The 16,734-nt window shown below is 39.1% G+C and overlaps 1 protein-coding gene across 5 annotated transcripts in view; it reads right to left on the bottom strand.

Annotated features, from left to right (window-relative positions):
- KIF13A (kinesin family member 13A) overlaps nt 1-16,734 on the bottom strand; it is a 196,498-nt gene that overhangs the window by 40,008 nt on the left and 139,756 nt on the right. For all 5 annotated transcript variants that reach the window (XM_087438063.1, XM_087438060.1, XM_087438061.1 and 2 more), the window contains 4 exons: nt 16,144-16,274; nt 10,402-10,488; nt 10,137-10,303; nt 3,458-3,671 (listed from right to left, as the gene is read on the bottom strand). In XM_087438063.1, the coding sequence (XP_087294189.1) occupies nt 3,458-3,671; nt 10,137-10,303; nt 10,402-10,488; nt 16,144-16,274 (599 nt within the window). The remainder of the gene's footprint in view (nt 1-3,457; nt 3,672-10,136; nt 10,304-10,401; nt 10,489-16,143; nt 16,275-16,734) is intronic.

The raw sequence follows: 16,734 nt of genomic DNA on the forward strand, positions 1-16,734 counted from the left end.
CAATTTCTTAAGTTGGTAAAAGACAAGAAGCGGGTATTTCTGTGGCAGCAGGAACTCATTTTTCAACTCTCTACATAATCACTTCCTGACAAAAGCTTCTCTAACACCCTGACAGAGTCAAAATCCTATTATATGTTCTCCCAGCCCCACATCTTTTGCCTCAGTAGCATTTATCATAGCTATAATTTTTCACTTATTTCTATAATTATTTGACTAATGTTGTCCCCCCCATCAAGCTGTAAGTGCCCCTAAGGCAGGGACCCTGTCTTTTTTTTGCTTGTCATAACACTTAATTCCTGGCTAAGTGCACGGCCAATTGTAGGATAATTCAAAAAAATACCCACTGAATGAGAGAGAAACAGTATTTCTGGATTCCACTTGCTCTATACCCTATACAGCTTCTCTCTCTTACCATTTGTACACCTCCTGCCCTTACTGAACAGGGAAGTGATGAGTTTGGAACACCCAAACATCTACTCATTTCTCATCACCTTAAAAATGACACACGAGGCACACTGCAAAGATGTCAGTATAAAATGACCTAAAATGTATCACATGTTGATACTGCCTTCCAGCTTTTTCAAAATTACATTATCATTTTTTTCAGTTACTCAGGCTTGATTTTTTGTGTGTGTGTGTGTGTGTGAGGAAGATCAGCCCTGAGCTAACATCCGATGCCAATCCTCCTCTTTTTTGCTGAGGAAGACTGGCCCTGGGCTAACACCCGTGCCCATCCTCCTCTACTTTATACGGGACGCCGCCACAGCATGGCTTGACAAGCGGTGTGTTGGTGCGTGCCTGGGATCCGAACCTGCGAACCGGAGTGCGCGCCCTTAACTGGTACGCTACTGGGCCGGCCCCAGGCTTGATTTCTTTCAGCCAGCTCACTCTTTTCTCTTTTCCACAATATCTAGAAAAAAGCCTTATTGATTTTTCCTTTATAGCACCTCCTACATTTCTCTCTCTCTCTGTTTTTTCATTACCCCTGGTTCATGTTCCTCACACACTCCCAGTAATCTCACAGCGTCCAGCCTCTTCCTCCTCCATGATAAGACAGTCCTTATAAACCCCTTCTTTCTCAGGCCACTCCTCTGCTCAAAACCTCCTCTTCTCCCATAAAATAAATCCCAAACATTCAAGTCTGTAGGCCTCCTGCGTGCCCTAGCTAATAGTTTTGCACTTAATTCTCCCTACTCCTCTATAAATCACCTTCTAGACTAAACAAAACTTCTTGTGTAATCCCCAAAACACATCTTACTCTTCTCCATTGCTTCACATTTGCTTATGCCAACCCACCTATCCAAAACGCCCTCCCCACTTCTCTCTGCCTACCCAGTCTCCACCCTTCAAACCCACTTGAAATCCTTCCTTTCTCTGCAGAAAAGGCTCAACTTCACTGGACTCTCATCCTCTACTAAACAACCACCGCACTTAACTGTGCCCTGTACCCAAATGGCCATCACATTCTTGTTTATTACTCCAATAATTTCACACAATCAATGTTTACTAAGCACCTACCATGTGATAACATAATTTAAGGCACTGGGGATACTTCAGTGAACGAAACTGATTCCTTGGGCCCAGAACTTATTTTCCAGTGGAGGAGATCAACAACAAACAAATAACTATATAAGTGTAACATTTCCTATTGTTGAGTAAAACTGTTTTTCAATTTACTACTATGATTTAATTTTTACATATTTATATCTTAATCTATATTACAATGTAAGTGTACAGAGAGAATAAGATACATCTCTATTTACTTTGTAATTCTCATAAGTGCTTAAATACACTTGATTCTCAGCCCCTCAACATTGACTTAGGTATGAGTCCTTCAACATTTCACAAGCCATCACCATTTACTTAGATATGAGTCCCAGCTTGTTATATAACCACCATCATTCATGACATCTTAAATTTTATCCAGTGAAACCTGGTGAAATCAACATTGTAACCATTCTTATCTTTTTGAATTACATCCCCAAATATCTTTTCTACTCTGTTTGTTTTTAAGAATTTGAGCCTCAAAGAGAATCAATCTGGAATTACGGTAAGTAAAAAAAAATTTTGTGCCATTTAACTAAAAAACACCATAATTAAAAGCAATCTACCTTTTCTATTGCATACTTTTGTTTTTGTCTTTTACAATCTTTAGTACCTAGAAAAGTAAATAAGGAGGATATGTAGAAAGGGTATCAGCGGGTACCATGACACCAATTACCCTCAGAGAGCTGTTGCTTGGAGAAAAGCCACCAGCTCATGGCATATGTGGAAAAGGCAGCTCTTCTGAAAGAGCACCATCTGATAACCTGTGTCTGTTTTACCCAGGCACAGTAAAATATAGAGTAATATAAGTATGATAAATATTCATACTTCAGTATCCAGACAGATGAGCAGGCAGTGGAAAATGTAATGGCCTCTTTTCTCTTGGTTTAGAACAATCAAGTGCATTACTATGACAAGCCTTCTAATGCTGGGTGGGCTTTCCTTTTCTCCTCTTAGGGGTCATCTTCCCTGGATGTGGCTCAAGGTGAGCATCTCACTGCTAGTGAGAGGTGCAGTGTGGTTGGAGTAGGGCCTCTGGAGTCAGCCTGCCATGGCTTTGATCCCACTGCCCCTTTGGGTAAGTCATTTAACCTCTCAGCCTCAGATTCCTCATGTGTGAAATGGGGGGTGAAAATGGTAAAATAACGTAGCAGCTGTGAAGATTAGATGAATATATGCAGAGCACTTAGTGCCTGGCATGTGGTAAATGCTCTATAAATGTCAAGTGGTGCTTTTATTACTATTATTAATTATTTTCATAACACAGGTGTTATTAATGGGACTGCAGACAGACCTGGGTTGAAACCCTGGCTTTCTCATTTACTAGGTGGATGATGGAGCAGGATATTTAAACTGACTGTCCTATCTACAAGACACAGACAATAGTTCCTACAGCATTAGCACCATGCCTAGATTGGGTAAAAACACAACAGAACTCAGCAATAATTTATTGTCTTTATTGTTGTTTTTATTATCATTACCACCATTTCCTCCACCACTACTTCAGTTCTGATATAAATATTTTAAATTGAAAAAATTCACATGTAGTAGATTTCTTAACACTAAAGTTGTATTTAAATAGAATCGAAAGAGAAATAAAAAACAAGAAATGCTTTTATGCTAAAGAATTATTCAAACTTTCTCTGTTTCAATACCTAACAGTCTAAGCCTTCTAACTTGGTACCATTTTTACGGAAGGGTAGAGCAGTGGAAAGGAGTGTCTTCAACAACATTACATTAAACATACTTAGGATAGACGATATATTTGAAAGGAAAAGCCAATTGCTAGTAATCCAGATATGGGACTAAGATTTCCTTCTTTGCTAAGTTTGCCTCCCTTTGACATGCCTCATAACTTCCTCCCCCAAAGCCCGGGACCTTGCCTCTGGGTCTCCTGGGTCCCCGTTCTCACCTCTCCTCTGCCCACTGGGTCACCTTCTGCTGAGCCGTCTGGCTGCTGTAGGCCAGGCGGTCGGGGCCGCTGCTCTGGGGCTGCCTCTCAGGGGAGAGCTGCTGGCGGAGTTGCTCCAGCTCCCGCTCATACATGAGCCGCTGCTCCTCAAGGGCACTCCTCTTTTCTTCCAGGTATTGTTTCTCCAGGACCTGGACCACATTTTGAACTGGGTCTGGCGAGCCAAGAGACAATGCAAAGTGTCTTCAGTGGTGGCTAAGACAGGCAGCCTATCAGTGCTGCTTCTTCCAGCAAGAACCACCTCCTCCCCCAGGATCTGGTCCTTCAATATGTTTCCTGTGAGAGGCCTGAGCAGCCCGGTCAGACGAAATACTCTCAATTTTCTTTTTACTAACATTTTAGCTAAATGCCCTATGAATTTTATTTATTTTTTTCCCCCAAAGCCCCAGTAGACAGTTATATGTCAGAGCTGCACATCCTTCCAGTTGCTGCACGTGGGACGTGGCCTCAGCATGGCTGGAGAAGCGGTGCGTCGGTGCGCGCCCGGGATCCGAACCCGGGCCGCCAGCAGTGGAGCGCGCGCACTTAACCGCTAAGCCACGGGGCCGGCCCTGCTAAATGCCCTATATATACACATTCCACACACCTGCTATGTTATTCTCCTCCACTTGATGAGCTCATCCTAACGTTTAGATAGATCTTTTTTTTTTTTTTAATAATTTCATTTATTTATTTTTCCCCCCAAAGCCCCAGTAGATAGTTGTCTGTCATAGCTGCACATCCTTCTAGTTGCTGCATGTGGGACGCGGCCCCAGCATGGCTGGAGAAGCGGTGCGTCAGTGCGCATCCGGGATCCGAACCCAGGCCCCCAGCCGCGGAGCGCACGCGCTTAACCGCTAAGCCACGGGGCCGGCCCTAGATAGATCTTTAATCTACTATAAGCAAATGGTAGAGGAGGAGATGTGATCCTATCCAATGAGAACAAAAACTTCATGAAATGTAGGACAACTTCAAAGACAGAGCAAGATCTGTCTTGCTTAAAATCTTTAAACAAGATTTTATTTTGATGATAGTCAATTTCTGTGCCCATTTAGCGTCGGTTTTGGTATATGGCAAAGGGTTTATAATTGGATTTTAACCACAAAGCTCATTACTCTTGAATATCTTTAACGTGGGAAGAAACAGATTACAGCATGTTTGAAAATATTGGTTGAATATAAGGTCTAGTAATTTCTCAGGTGCTAATTTCCAAAAGGGCAATTCACTTGCAAAAAGAAGAGAAAGAAAGGAGTGGCGGAAGAAGGTAATTCATTTGCAAAAATAAAAGGTTATTACCGATTTTTTGCTTTCGCTGATCTAGAGATCGCTGACATACATGTGGGTGAACAGGTATAGAAATACCAATAGATCTTGCTCAAAGGGTCCATTACTATGACCAGTGGTAGTTGGGGTGTAGGAAGGACTCAGTCCTAAAGGGCTAACTGGCTATGGCAGGACATTAGCTTGGTAACGTCAAGAATGCCACAGGGAAAGATTAAGGCACTGACCACATGTACAAGGGAGAAATTTACTGACATCTCTAAGTGAGTAGACCGTAGGGAACAGTATGTTAGACTACCTGGATGGTAAAGAGGAAAATCATCATCACAGTAAATATTTCCTTGAAGTACATGGGACCTGGAGGAGATGTGTTCATATCCTCAGATTGGCCTGGGATTCACACATTTGCCTGTTATTCAGTGCTGTTTGTGCTGTATTCCCCCATATTGATTCTCAGTTAATTTCCAGGATAAGAGTGGGAAATTAAGATGACAAAAGGAATTTTTATATCACCTGATGATGGCTATTGACTGACTTTTCTAGAAGACCCTGTCAATTTGTGAAACCGACATGTAAACTGTACTAATTTTCTATATGAGCAGTAAGAGAAAAAGATAGCATGTTAGGTTTAAAAAAACAAGATTAAATAATACAACACAAAAAGTAGAAAGCAATTTAAAAAAATCAATAGATATGCACAGTATAGGTGAGTTGTTTTAATAAAAATGACAACCACAATGGCAACAATAATTCTACTAGCTACTGGCTATATCAGGTAGAGGCACTACACCCTTTGCATGCATCATCTCTTGAAAGCCTTGCAACAAACCTAAGGATAACATTCCCATTTTAAAGATGAGAAAATTGGGGCTCAGAAAGGTTAAGGAGCTGACCTAAGATCACATAGCTAATGAGCAACAGAACCAGGCTTTGAACTCAGACCAGAGCTAAATGGCTGGGATAGCACATAAACTTAGTAATAAATTGATGTAGTATTCTTATCTCCAATGTTTTGCTCAGAACTAGTACTCTGTTAAAGAGCAGATATTTTAAAAAAACACTGTTCTTTTCTGATATAAAAATTCTAAAATTTAGCACTCTTTCAAAGCAGAATAGTTTTCTTCAGAGTCCTGACATAGAGTTTCTAAAATATGTTACTTGAAAAGCTGATGGAAAATGAACTCCTAAAAAAAATACTCTTACACAAAGGCAGACCATGGATGGATAAGACCTTTCCCATAGAATAAAAATCTACGTACTCCAAAACATTAGAACTTCTGACGTAGCCCTATAACTTCTCAAAATTTGTAAATAATATGGTGAGATTTTTGAGGGAGTCTGAAGAAATTTTAAACGTAAGGGCTAGAGAAGAACAGTTCTCTTAGAATTTTTAAAAAATATATTACTCAAACAGTATATACATATTTTTTCTCTATTTAGGCTCTAGGTTTAAAAAAGAAAAGACAGGGTCCTCGTCATCCATTTATATTTATATAGAGCCTTATTTTCAAGGGCCCTAACTTAGTGTTTATGAATCTTTTCCAGAGACAGAAAACTGGATACCACACCATTTTATAAAATTATATTCTAGAGTTTTTGATAAAAGACACTGAAAAGATATTTAATCTTTATTTCTACTTGCTAGTCAGTGGTGTGTGGAAACACACATGACCCCAAATGGCTGAGGTAGAGAGGATTTCACTCCAAGGTTCCAGGCCAACGCAGAGGCAATGTGACCGAGGCTGTTTTAAACTGTGTTAGTGGCTGCCATAACATAACATCCCTACCACTCATCAGGCTTTATTAGGTGCCACAAATCAATGTGCAGATATGGAAAAGAGGGCAACTCAAAGCAGCCCTCCCCCCGAGCCTACCACAGTAGAGCCTGGTAAGCCCTGCCCTGAGGACTCTGGGTCTGGCCACACCACACACAGCCTGGGAGAGGTACAAGGGCTGAGGTTTCCTTCTTTTTTTTTTTTTAACCTCTGATCCCAACACAAGTCTGGAAAGACTTTTCTCTTAGACATATCTGATGACTTTTTTTTCAAATTAATTGACCATTTTCAAGCCTTTATCACAATACAGCATATTTTTAAACAGATCATCCTACTCAGCAAGTCAATCTGACCCTATGATATGGCCTAGGACAGAAGCCAAAGATTATCTGGCCTATTCTCAAATGACCAATCAACTATTAAGAGATTGTCTAGAGTTTTATTTTTCCCCCATTGCTTTCTTCCTCTTGAATGAACTATTTTAAAACTCAGTGAGCCTGGCGCCTAAGGCCAAGATACCAAAGAAGTAGATTTTTTGGGAAGAGAGAAGGACTGCATTCACTTTGGGCATAACACTTTCTCATTTTTATTAGATTATTCTTTAACCTAGTATGTAAATATGAAATGAGCTCAAACTTACCTATCTGTCCTGAGAATGGAAAAGAGAGGGTGATGGTGGAGGAGGTTGGGGGAATTAATGTGATAAAGAGAATCAGCATTAATTCTCACCAAGTGCTCAAAGCAGTGAATTGAAAGGAAGCAGATCCTTGGGGGAAAAAAGAAGCTTTCAATCCCAGATGGAATAAGCTGGCTCTATGACCCTTCACCAGTCCCTAATTGCTCTTTACTTTGCAGCTACCACTGATTTTGTGAAAACAGATGAGTGTCTCATTCCAGTTTTGAACCCTCAGGAAGAATCCATTAGCATCTACAGATACTAGGTTTTCTTTTACTGTTAATTCAAATGAATTGGGTCTTAGATCATTATTTACTCTAGAGACTTGAAAACACATAATTGTAGTCTATCACTGGGATAATACAGGTGAATATGCATCTAGAAGTTCTATGTCCTGGTCTGCTGTGCTGTCAACAGTAATACAGCCATTAGTAACAGCAGTAATACTACCAATAATATTTTTGTGCTGTTGGGTACATAGGGAAAAGAATAGCTACCAGATTTTACCATTGGGAAGGCAATGGAGTTGGGACATGGGGAGGGAAGGGTCATAACTGAAAAGGGAACAGAGCACCTCCGTCAGGCAGAAAGCTTCTTCCCAATCACATTAGTTAGATTTTGCCAAAGCACGTAGCACAAGCATCAATGAGCAGCACTGCTAAAAACCAGTCAAGCTCCCTCATGCTAATACCAATCAGTTAAAACCTTTATCCCAGTGTTTGTGGAGAAGCTTCGTCTGAAACCACATGAGAGGGAAGAGAATCTTCAAGTAGGACCACCAAGGGGACGACCACCAAGCAGACAGGCTTATTATCGGGAAGCCACCTAGCAGTAGAGGCGAATGGCATGAACGGTGTCTGGCCACCAGCATTTCAGCACTTGTATCAGAGCACGTCTGTGTGTCCCATAGGGAATTCTATTTACCAGTGGAATTGGATAAGGGGTGGGGATGGGGAAACATTAATTTTAAATAGACAAAATCGTCGCTGGAGAACAAGGCCTGATCCAGAATACAAATGGAGAACTCATGTTAATACCATGAGCCAGGCCACTGATGACTAATTGGTTTGGCTAAGAAGACTGGAAGAATTAACAAATGCTTACTAACACTCATTGGTTATTCAGGGGTTTTATATATATATATACACACGAAGGTAGCAATTGGATAAAATTAGAAATCTGTGATGTGGGATGATACATGATTAAATTGATACCACTTGTATACTCCACATAATTAGAGGACAGAGATGGCTAGAGGTCTGTAGCTTCATCTAAAGAACTCTCTCCAAAAGGGCATTCCTCCATCTGGAGTTTGGAGGCTACACCCTCCTGTTAGATGCCGTATCCACTCGGGGTTCCAAAAAATCACTCACAGAAGACTTATTGCTCAGGCATGTTGTTAAATGAGCCATTAATGTGATTCTGATGTCTGAACATCATTTGGGAATATTTCTTGGGATTCCTCCCAACTTGGTGAGCAAGCAGCAGAGTGGACTGAAGCTTAATTTCTAGCCATGGTCAACCCTGTATTGTAGTGTCAAAACCCCAGTAGCTAATCTTAATCCCTAATCTTAGTGATGTTCCTTTTTGTTGTTGTTCTATACTCTTCATATTAATACACTGCACTTGTTTTTCAATCTGGCCTTTTCTTCATACTCCATTTTTATAATTAAAAAGAGGGGTCGCTGAGGCTAAAAGTCGGTGAATAGAAATAAAAAGGTCAAAATCTCTATTCCTATAACAGAATCCCCAATTTGATATGCCAGAAATCTGACTAACAATTCCCTAGCCATGCTCAAATTCTTTCTAGAAGGGCTTCCTCAAAGAGCAGAGTGAGAAAGCAGCTGCTTAAGGGAAGAGCTCAACTGTGAAAACCAAAATGTTCTCCAAGCACCGTCAGGCAGAGGCTGCCTGTTTAGGGCTCTCAAGGTTCCAGAAGGTTCTCCCTTGGTTTAAGTTCGGGATCCTTAGGTATCTAAACAGCAGATGAATGGGAAAGTCAGGTTGGACAAAGCCCAGAAACCAACTGTCTCAGGCACTCCCGAATGAAGTCTCAATTTCATCCTTATAAAATAGTTCTAGTCCTAAAAACGCTGCCTTGTGTCTGGTAACAGGGGAACTTGCCTGTCCTGCTTCTACTTCCCAGTAATCGAGCCTGGAGATTAGGAGACTGGGAGGTGGGAAAAAGAAGGGGCAGATTTATGAAATAGCAATCAAGGAAAGAATCTGGTGTGTATTTTATTACATGCATGTATGTACAAGGAAATAAAGGACTCCCTTTTAGACACAGAGAGGAAGAACTTTAATATAAACATTGAAAACCTTCTAGAAAGAAGGATCTAGAAATAATGTTTTAAGGAGAACCTCTTCCTGAAAGATCTGAGACAGGGTGGAGTGTAGGTCAAGCAAAGAGCTTATAAAGCCCTTCGTTTTAGTTATCGTTTTTGTTAAAGCTATCTGAGCTTGTTAAATAAGTCTCTGGGGGTATAATTTCCAATTGCGTTTATAGTAAAATGTTGTGATATTTATCTCTCCATTAGACTCTATTTGAAATTCCTGAAGTCATACTCTTTTGGGGATTTTCATACTCTGAAGGATTCAGAAATGATAGGCTCAATAATGGGAAATTTGCTAAGGAATTCCATCACAATCATTCAGTACCCTAGGACCATGGAAATGCTACCACAACTGGAAACAGGGGGTCTCAAGAAAAGGACCATCCACCTGCTGGCTATAGCTGAGGAAGCAGACCATGCCCTGGAATATTTTCACTAGCCCCTCACCTAATTAGTAATTCGATGTGTCTAAATTTCACAATGACACCTTAAGTTTATACACACTTATCCCTCATTGAACAGTGTGAGATAAGGAACTCCCAAGATGATGAAATCCTGAGTTAGGGCCTTACCATTACTATTCAGCGTTTTCATGATAACTTCCATCTGTGCAAATTCATAGTTATAGTCTGGTTCCGAGGAAGCTTCACTGGCTGCATCCAGGTCATGCTCTGGCGGGCCTGTTTCCTTCTCAAAATCTTTCAACCAATCTCGCCGTTTCCTCTTAGGTAAATTAATTCTGTGGGAGTTTTCACCATTAGAGAAAAATCAACTTGTTTTACACTTAGATAACAGAAAAAACGTATATAAAAGTATTAGTGAACACAAAGTTGTTACCTAAAGAAGTGGTTATTTCCCCACAGGATTCTATCACCGTGCCACAGCTGGGTGGTACTGCACACAAGGGTGCCATTTACACAGGACCTGAAGGAACACCAGGGAAGACGTCAGCCAAACAGTCAAGAGCACAGAATCTAGCCCCAGTAGCCAAAGTGATAACTGAGGGAACTTTCTCTTAATAGATGTATTCTAACTAACACCTGAAGAAGGAACAGCAGAATTGTAACCGCTATGGAAACACACAATCTAAGCAATGATGATCAAGGGCTGCCAATATCCCTCAAAGACAGACAACCTGACATGACATGCTCCTGTAGGAGACAGACAAACACCACCACCTATGGAATGTTCTTGTCAAAATTTGAGCTGCATCTGATCAAGTGTCTATAAATAACACTTTAGGAAACACAGAGGGCAATGGAAGATGCTAGATGACGTCAAGGTATGCAATGAGCAAAATGCTGACTACAGGAAACTTTAGGACCAACAACTAGGCATCTTCAACAAACAAAATGCAAGGACAAGGGGGATAAAGTGAGGATCTCATAGGCTAAAAGATACCCAAGAAACATAACAACCAATGACAATGGTTGAATCTTATTTGGATACTGATTTCAAGAAACAACTGAAAAAGAACATTTATGAGACAACTGGGGAAATTTGAACACTGACTGGATATATGATGATTAATAAGAAATTATTGTTAATTATTTTAGGTGCAACAGTATTGAAGCTATGTTTAAGAATACTTGTCTTTTAGAGATACAAGCTGAGATATTTATGGATGCAGAGTTATAACATCTGGAATATATAAAATAACCCAGAGGGGAGAGAGGAGGAGCTATGGAGGGCATATAAATGAAACAAAATTATCTATGAGGTGCACATTTTTTTTCCCCCCAAAGCCCCAGTAGATAGTTGTATGTCATAGCTGCACATCCTTCTAGTTGCTGTATGTGGGACGCGGCCTCAGCGTGGCTGGAGAAGCGGTGCGTTGGTGCGCGCCTGGGATCCGAACCCAGGCCACCAGCAGCGGAGCGCGAGCACTTAACTGCTAAGCCACGGGGCCGGCCCGAGGTGCACCTTTTTGAAGCAAGATGATGGATATATGGGGATTTGTTATATTATCCTTTCTATTTTTATATGTTTGAAATTTTCCATAATAAAGACGTGGAGAAAACATAAAAAGAATATCAGGTTTAAATCCCAAATAGCTACCAAAACAAGTTATGAAAACAAAACAAACAGATGGGGGTGGTGAGAGGGAGACATCTCTGGCAGTCTTTGTTATGCTGTATACTGATATATACTGATACTGTGTATATCACACCACAAATGATGGGCACCCTGTGTCTGAGTTTCTGTTGGCCTGTGCATCTTGGACTTGGCTGAAACAAATCCGGAAGGAGCAACCCTGCCCAGTGCCATTTGGAGGTGGTCTTTCAACGGTGCAGTTTTCCTTACACTGCAACTCTGCTACAGCTTACTGCTACCCAGGGGCTGTGAGGTCAGCAGCCTGAGTCACCCACTGCACAAGATTGCGCAGGGTTTCCTGCTTATTAGATCTCAGCAACTGATCTTTTGACACAAAGCACAGTTACTGTGACATCTTTTAGGGGGAAAGGAAACGTCCTCTAGAATTCTTAGTCCTGACAATTTTAGTCTTCTTATAAATATTTCCTTCACTTAAAAAAGAGGTTTTGTTGGTATTTAAAAACAAAATATTAGGGGAAGAATTCATTAATTAGCTAATTAATTAAAGTTTAATTTGCTAAAGGACTATCACATGAAGTTTGGCGGAGAAAAATAATGATTATTTAGAGTTTTACTTTTTCAGTGTTTTTTTTTCCATGTAATCTTTTTATCTGGCTCCTAATCTTTATAGGACTAAAGCTCAGAGTTACGGAATACATAGAATGCACATATAAAAATAATCACTCCTTCTTAGCAAGATTTTGAGTCTGCTGGCTAAGTTTTTATTAATAAAAAATCCCTGGAAATGCCATCTTAAATATTTTTGATCTGTCATACATAAACATGATAAAACTTTGGTGTGTATATTTTACACTAACATGTTTCCTTTATTCTTGCCCATCAAAATGACTCTCAACATTGTTTAACTCTAGCTTCAAAAGTCTGTGTCCTCTCTACTTGGAACGATGGACTGATTTACTCATCTGCAAAATGGAAAAAAGAGATCAGAATCTACACGTATGTGGGTGTCTACGTACATATATACGTATGCATATATACACATTTTTGCCAAAAGGATGATGAAAAGTTTTATAGAATACTTATCTCTTCTACCTAAAAAAATCTATTAGTCACTTTTCATGAAAAAATATTTGGCCATTGTTTACCAAAGTATCTAAAAAGCCCTCCAGAAATTCTAGGAATAGCAGTATGATCAATAATAGAAATGCGTCACCCAGTGTCCTTTATTATTTTAAACTATGAATTATGATTTAAAAAAAAATTCAGTTCCTCATTCTCACTAGCCGTATTTCAAGGCTCAATAGTACCATCTTGCTCCTGGCTACTAAAATGATCTTAGCAGACAGAGAACCTTTATATTATCTCAGAAAGTTCTATTGGGCAGTGTTATCATAGAATAAAACTAAAAACAGTTCCAGAGCAAATGAAAGAGGAATATAATAAGTTTTGCCTCTTATACTTATTGACAATATTTGTGATAATATGTATCTTTAGAGGACCTCCCATGTAGGTGTACATACACACACACACACACACACACACACACACACACACCCTTGAAGGCATATATAAACAGATCACTTTGCTGTTTACAGTATGTTCTTATTACAATAACATAAAAAGGAAAAAGTTATAGAAACTGCCTGGTTTGGTAATGTACCCAAGCCAAGAAATTAGCATAAAAAGCAATTTCTAATTGGACACATGCTTGGGGTGCTTGGAAGAAGCAAATATAAAACCTCTTTGCAGGAATTTATGTTCCCTCACCCAGGCCACAAGACTCCTACAGATAAACTTCTGCTGAAAAGGAGCGCATCTAAGAAACCACGAATTGCTTTAGGAAGCAAAGTTATCAGCAGACACAACAAACGGTTGGATTGAAGTCCCAACAACTTCAGAGAACAGAATTTTCAAATAAAGACAACAAAATAAGTAAAAATAAAATTATTAAAGGCATACAATGAAGTAAAAACAAGACTCTACCAATAGAAACTAGGCATACCTAAAAAAGGACTTCCTGAACTTCTACAAATGAGAAATGGGGGGGGGGGGGTGAAATGGGTGAAGAGAGTCAAAAAGTACAAACTTCCAGTTATAAAATAAATAAGACATGAGGATTTAATGTACAGCATGGCAACTACAGCTAATAATACTATATTACATTATTTGAATTGCTAAGAGAGTAGATCTTAAATGTTCTCATCATAAGGAAAAAAATTCTGTAACTATGTGCTGTACACCTGAAACTAATATGTTACGTCAATTATACCTAAAATAAAATAAATAAATAAAATGAGAAACAATATCACATATTAATTTTGTTCTTTAAACATCCCCATTTAATGTGTCAAATCTGGCTGTTGTTACGTTCCTCGGCAATTCAATAAAGTTACTAAAATGGAAAAAAAATAGAGACACTGAAATTAAAAACTCAACAGAATAAGCAGCAGGTAAGACATGACTAAAGAAAGAATAAGTGGACCTGAGGATAGATTTAATGAAATAATGACTGTCTCTTAAACCCATGTCTCTCTCTTATGTTCTTAATTCCATTTCCATCTTCGCAACCAAGATTCTCAGTCCACTTCCTAACCTCCCATTCTCTCTTCTTTGTATTTTTCCTTCCATATCCACAACTACATGGTATCTAAATGTCCCAGGGTTGCTAGTGTCTTCCTAATTGCTACATCCAATAAACTTCTTCCTTAAAATTTTCTCTTCCCTTGGCATCCATCACTGTGTCCTGCTGTTACCTCTCTTGCTTCTCTGGCCCCCTTGTCTCAGCATCCTTCATGGACTATTGTTAGAACATCCCTAAAATACTGGTTTAATCCTTTCACTACAATCTAGACCTACTTTCAAGACAGGCAACACTGATAATGCCCAATTCTATATCTTTAGTGTAGTTTCACAGCCCTAAAGCCAATGTTCAAATGATATCTCCACATCAATATCCCAAGGACACCTTAAATTCAAAGTACCCCAAACTGAACTCATCATCACTCACTGCCTATTATCCTTCAAAGCCGTTCCTCCTTGTGTATTCCTTATTTTGGTTTAGTAGCATCACTGTTTAACTCGTCTCCCAAGACAGAAACCTGTAATCATTGCTGACTTCTCCTTTTCCTTTACTGAGTCCCCACCCTGTCTGTAAGCACATGACTACATCTTGCTGACTTTCAAATAATTCTCAACTACATTCTGTTCTTCTCTTCTACTGCCGCTTGCTGTGGTCCCATAACAATATCATAATAAATATCCTAACTGATCCCCCCACCTCCAGTCCTGTAAACGTCCCCCCCTCCAGCTTCCATAGTGATCAGATTTGCAGATTATAAAGATCACTTTAGAAGGAGCACTTATCTTCCTGTACAATAATTGTTGTTTCTTTACATTCTCCTCCAAAAGGCTTTGAGTTCCTATACTTGGGAATTCCCAGGACAGAGCCTGGAGCAAAGTATACTGAATGAATGGACTACTACCCTGGGTTCCAGGAAAGAAAGAGATTGGACAGGGTGCGGAAGAAAGAAGAGTACAATAAAAAAACACGGAATTGGAGTTGAGTATGAGCAAATTTGCTGATTAAAATCATTTTTAGATATAGTGTTAGAAGAGAATATAATCAAATCATCATATACATTTTAAAAATGTAATTTTGTCATTATATCTCAATAAAGCTGGAAAAAAAGAAAAAGTATGAAAAAAAAAAAATCCAGAGCTTCTAATGTAGGGGGATGCAGGATAAGGCTAAAGACTATTTTAACTCGGAATAAGTAAAAATCAAGGAATAGTATCATTTCACCACTAACTATCTTAATTATATCACTGTAACACAAGACCTACAAACTTTCATGAATCATGTATGCTACTATTGTTACTCTTAGTTTTTCATCACTTAGAAATTTATATGGCAGATATTAACAGAATTTAAAATGAATGTAGTTTTCCTCATAAAAATGAGTGTTCTGAATTACAATGTTTTTGTGTTAATGGATATTGTCATAGGACTTCATTTAAACTTTATACCTGATTATTTAATACTTTTACATCGATTAATAGAAATTACAAAGTAAATATATTATCCTGTCAATTCTCAAATTTTTACATATTATAGCCTGGTTTAGGAACTTTTCATACAGTGGAGTTATGTGATTAACTGGTCTTTACACAATGCAGTAACTGAGTAACAACAACTAACATGATTCAATATTTATGTGTCAGGGACTGAGCCAAGTGATTTATATGTTTTGTCTCCTATTAGCCCCATTTACCACATGAGGAAACTGAAGTTTAGACAAAAGAAGTATCTTACCCAAAATCACCCCACCAGTCAAGGTAGAATCAGCCCACCCCAAAGCTGGTGCTCCTAAATGTTGCTATCCTGCTCTCCACAATTAGAAAGTAAATCCCTGAGGACCCAGTGTAGCCCTGACTTTGCTATAATTGAAGCAAGTGGACCGAAAGGGGCAGTCTTCTGAAAATACGGCACACAAGCAATGGTAAGTAGCCATTTACTCTTCTTACCTTGCATTTTCTTTTGGAGTAAGAGAGACCTCTCCATCAGATGCAATATCAATCTCACAGTGCTCAGGCTGAATTCCTATTCCAAACAGCTGGATGTCCTGGGAGGTATCTGCACCCACCCTGGTATGGTCCTAGTAACAGATTATCAAAGAAAGAAAAAAACCCACATGTACTTGTAACTCAACAAAAATTTATTACAATCAGTGAATAATCCAACAGCATAAGCATGACAATATTAAATGAATCAGATGAGAGATGCAAGATATTTGGAGCATTATAAGTCAAAAGCTCACCTTAACACACTAAATTTTAAAAAATATTTAAACATTCAAAAAAAAAAAAAACAACACTGATCAACAGTGATTAGATATTGTTTTAAAATATAAGGAAATTGGACCTGATAGAATTCTGACTCCACCACTTACTATTTATGTGGCCACAGGTAAGTCATTTCACTCTCCAAGCCTTGGTTTCTTTTTTTGCAAAACCAAGACAATATCATCTATTTGATCTATTTAACAAGATCCTTTTAAGGATCACCTGAGTGAACAGCAAAAGTGCTTTGAAAACAGCTATGTAAGGTAAAGAACC

This window comes from Ceratotherium simum, chromosome 13, assembly GCF_057802395.1.
Source record: "Ceratotherium simum simum isolate JZ-2026a chromosome 13, ASM5780239v1, whole genome shotgun sequence".
Classification (NCBI taxonomy): Eukaryota; Metazoa; Chordata; class Mammalia; order Perissodactyla; family Rhinocerotidae; genus Ceratotherium; species Ceratotherium simum.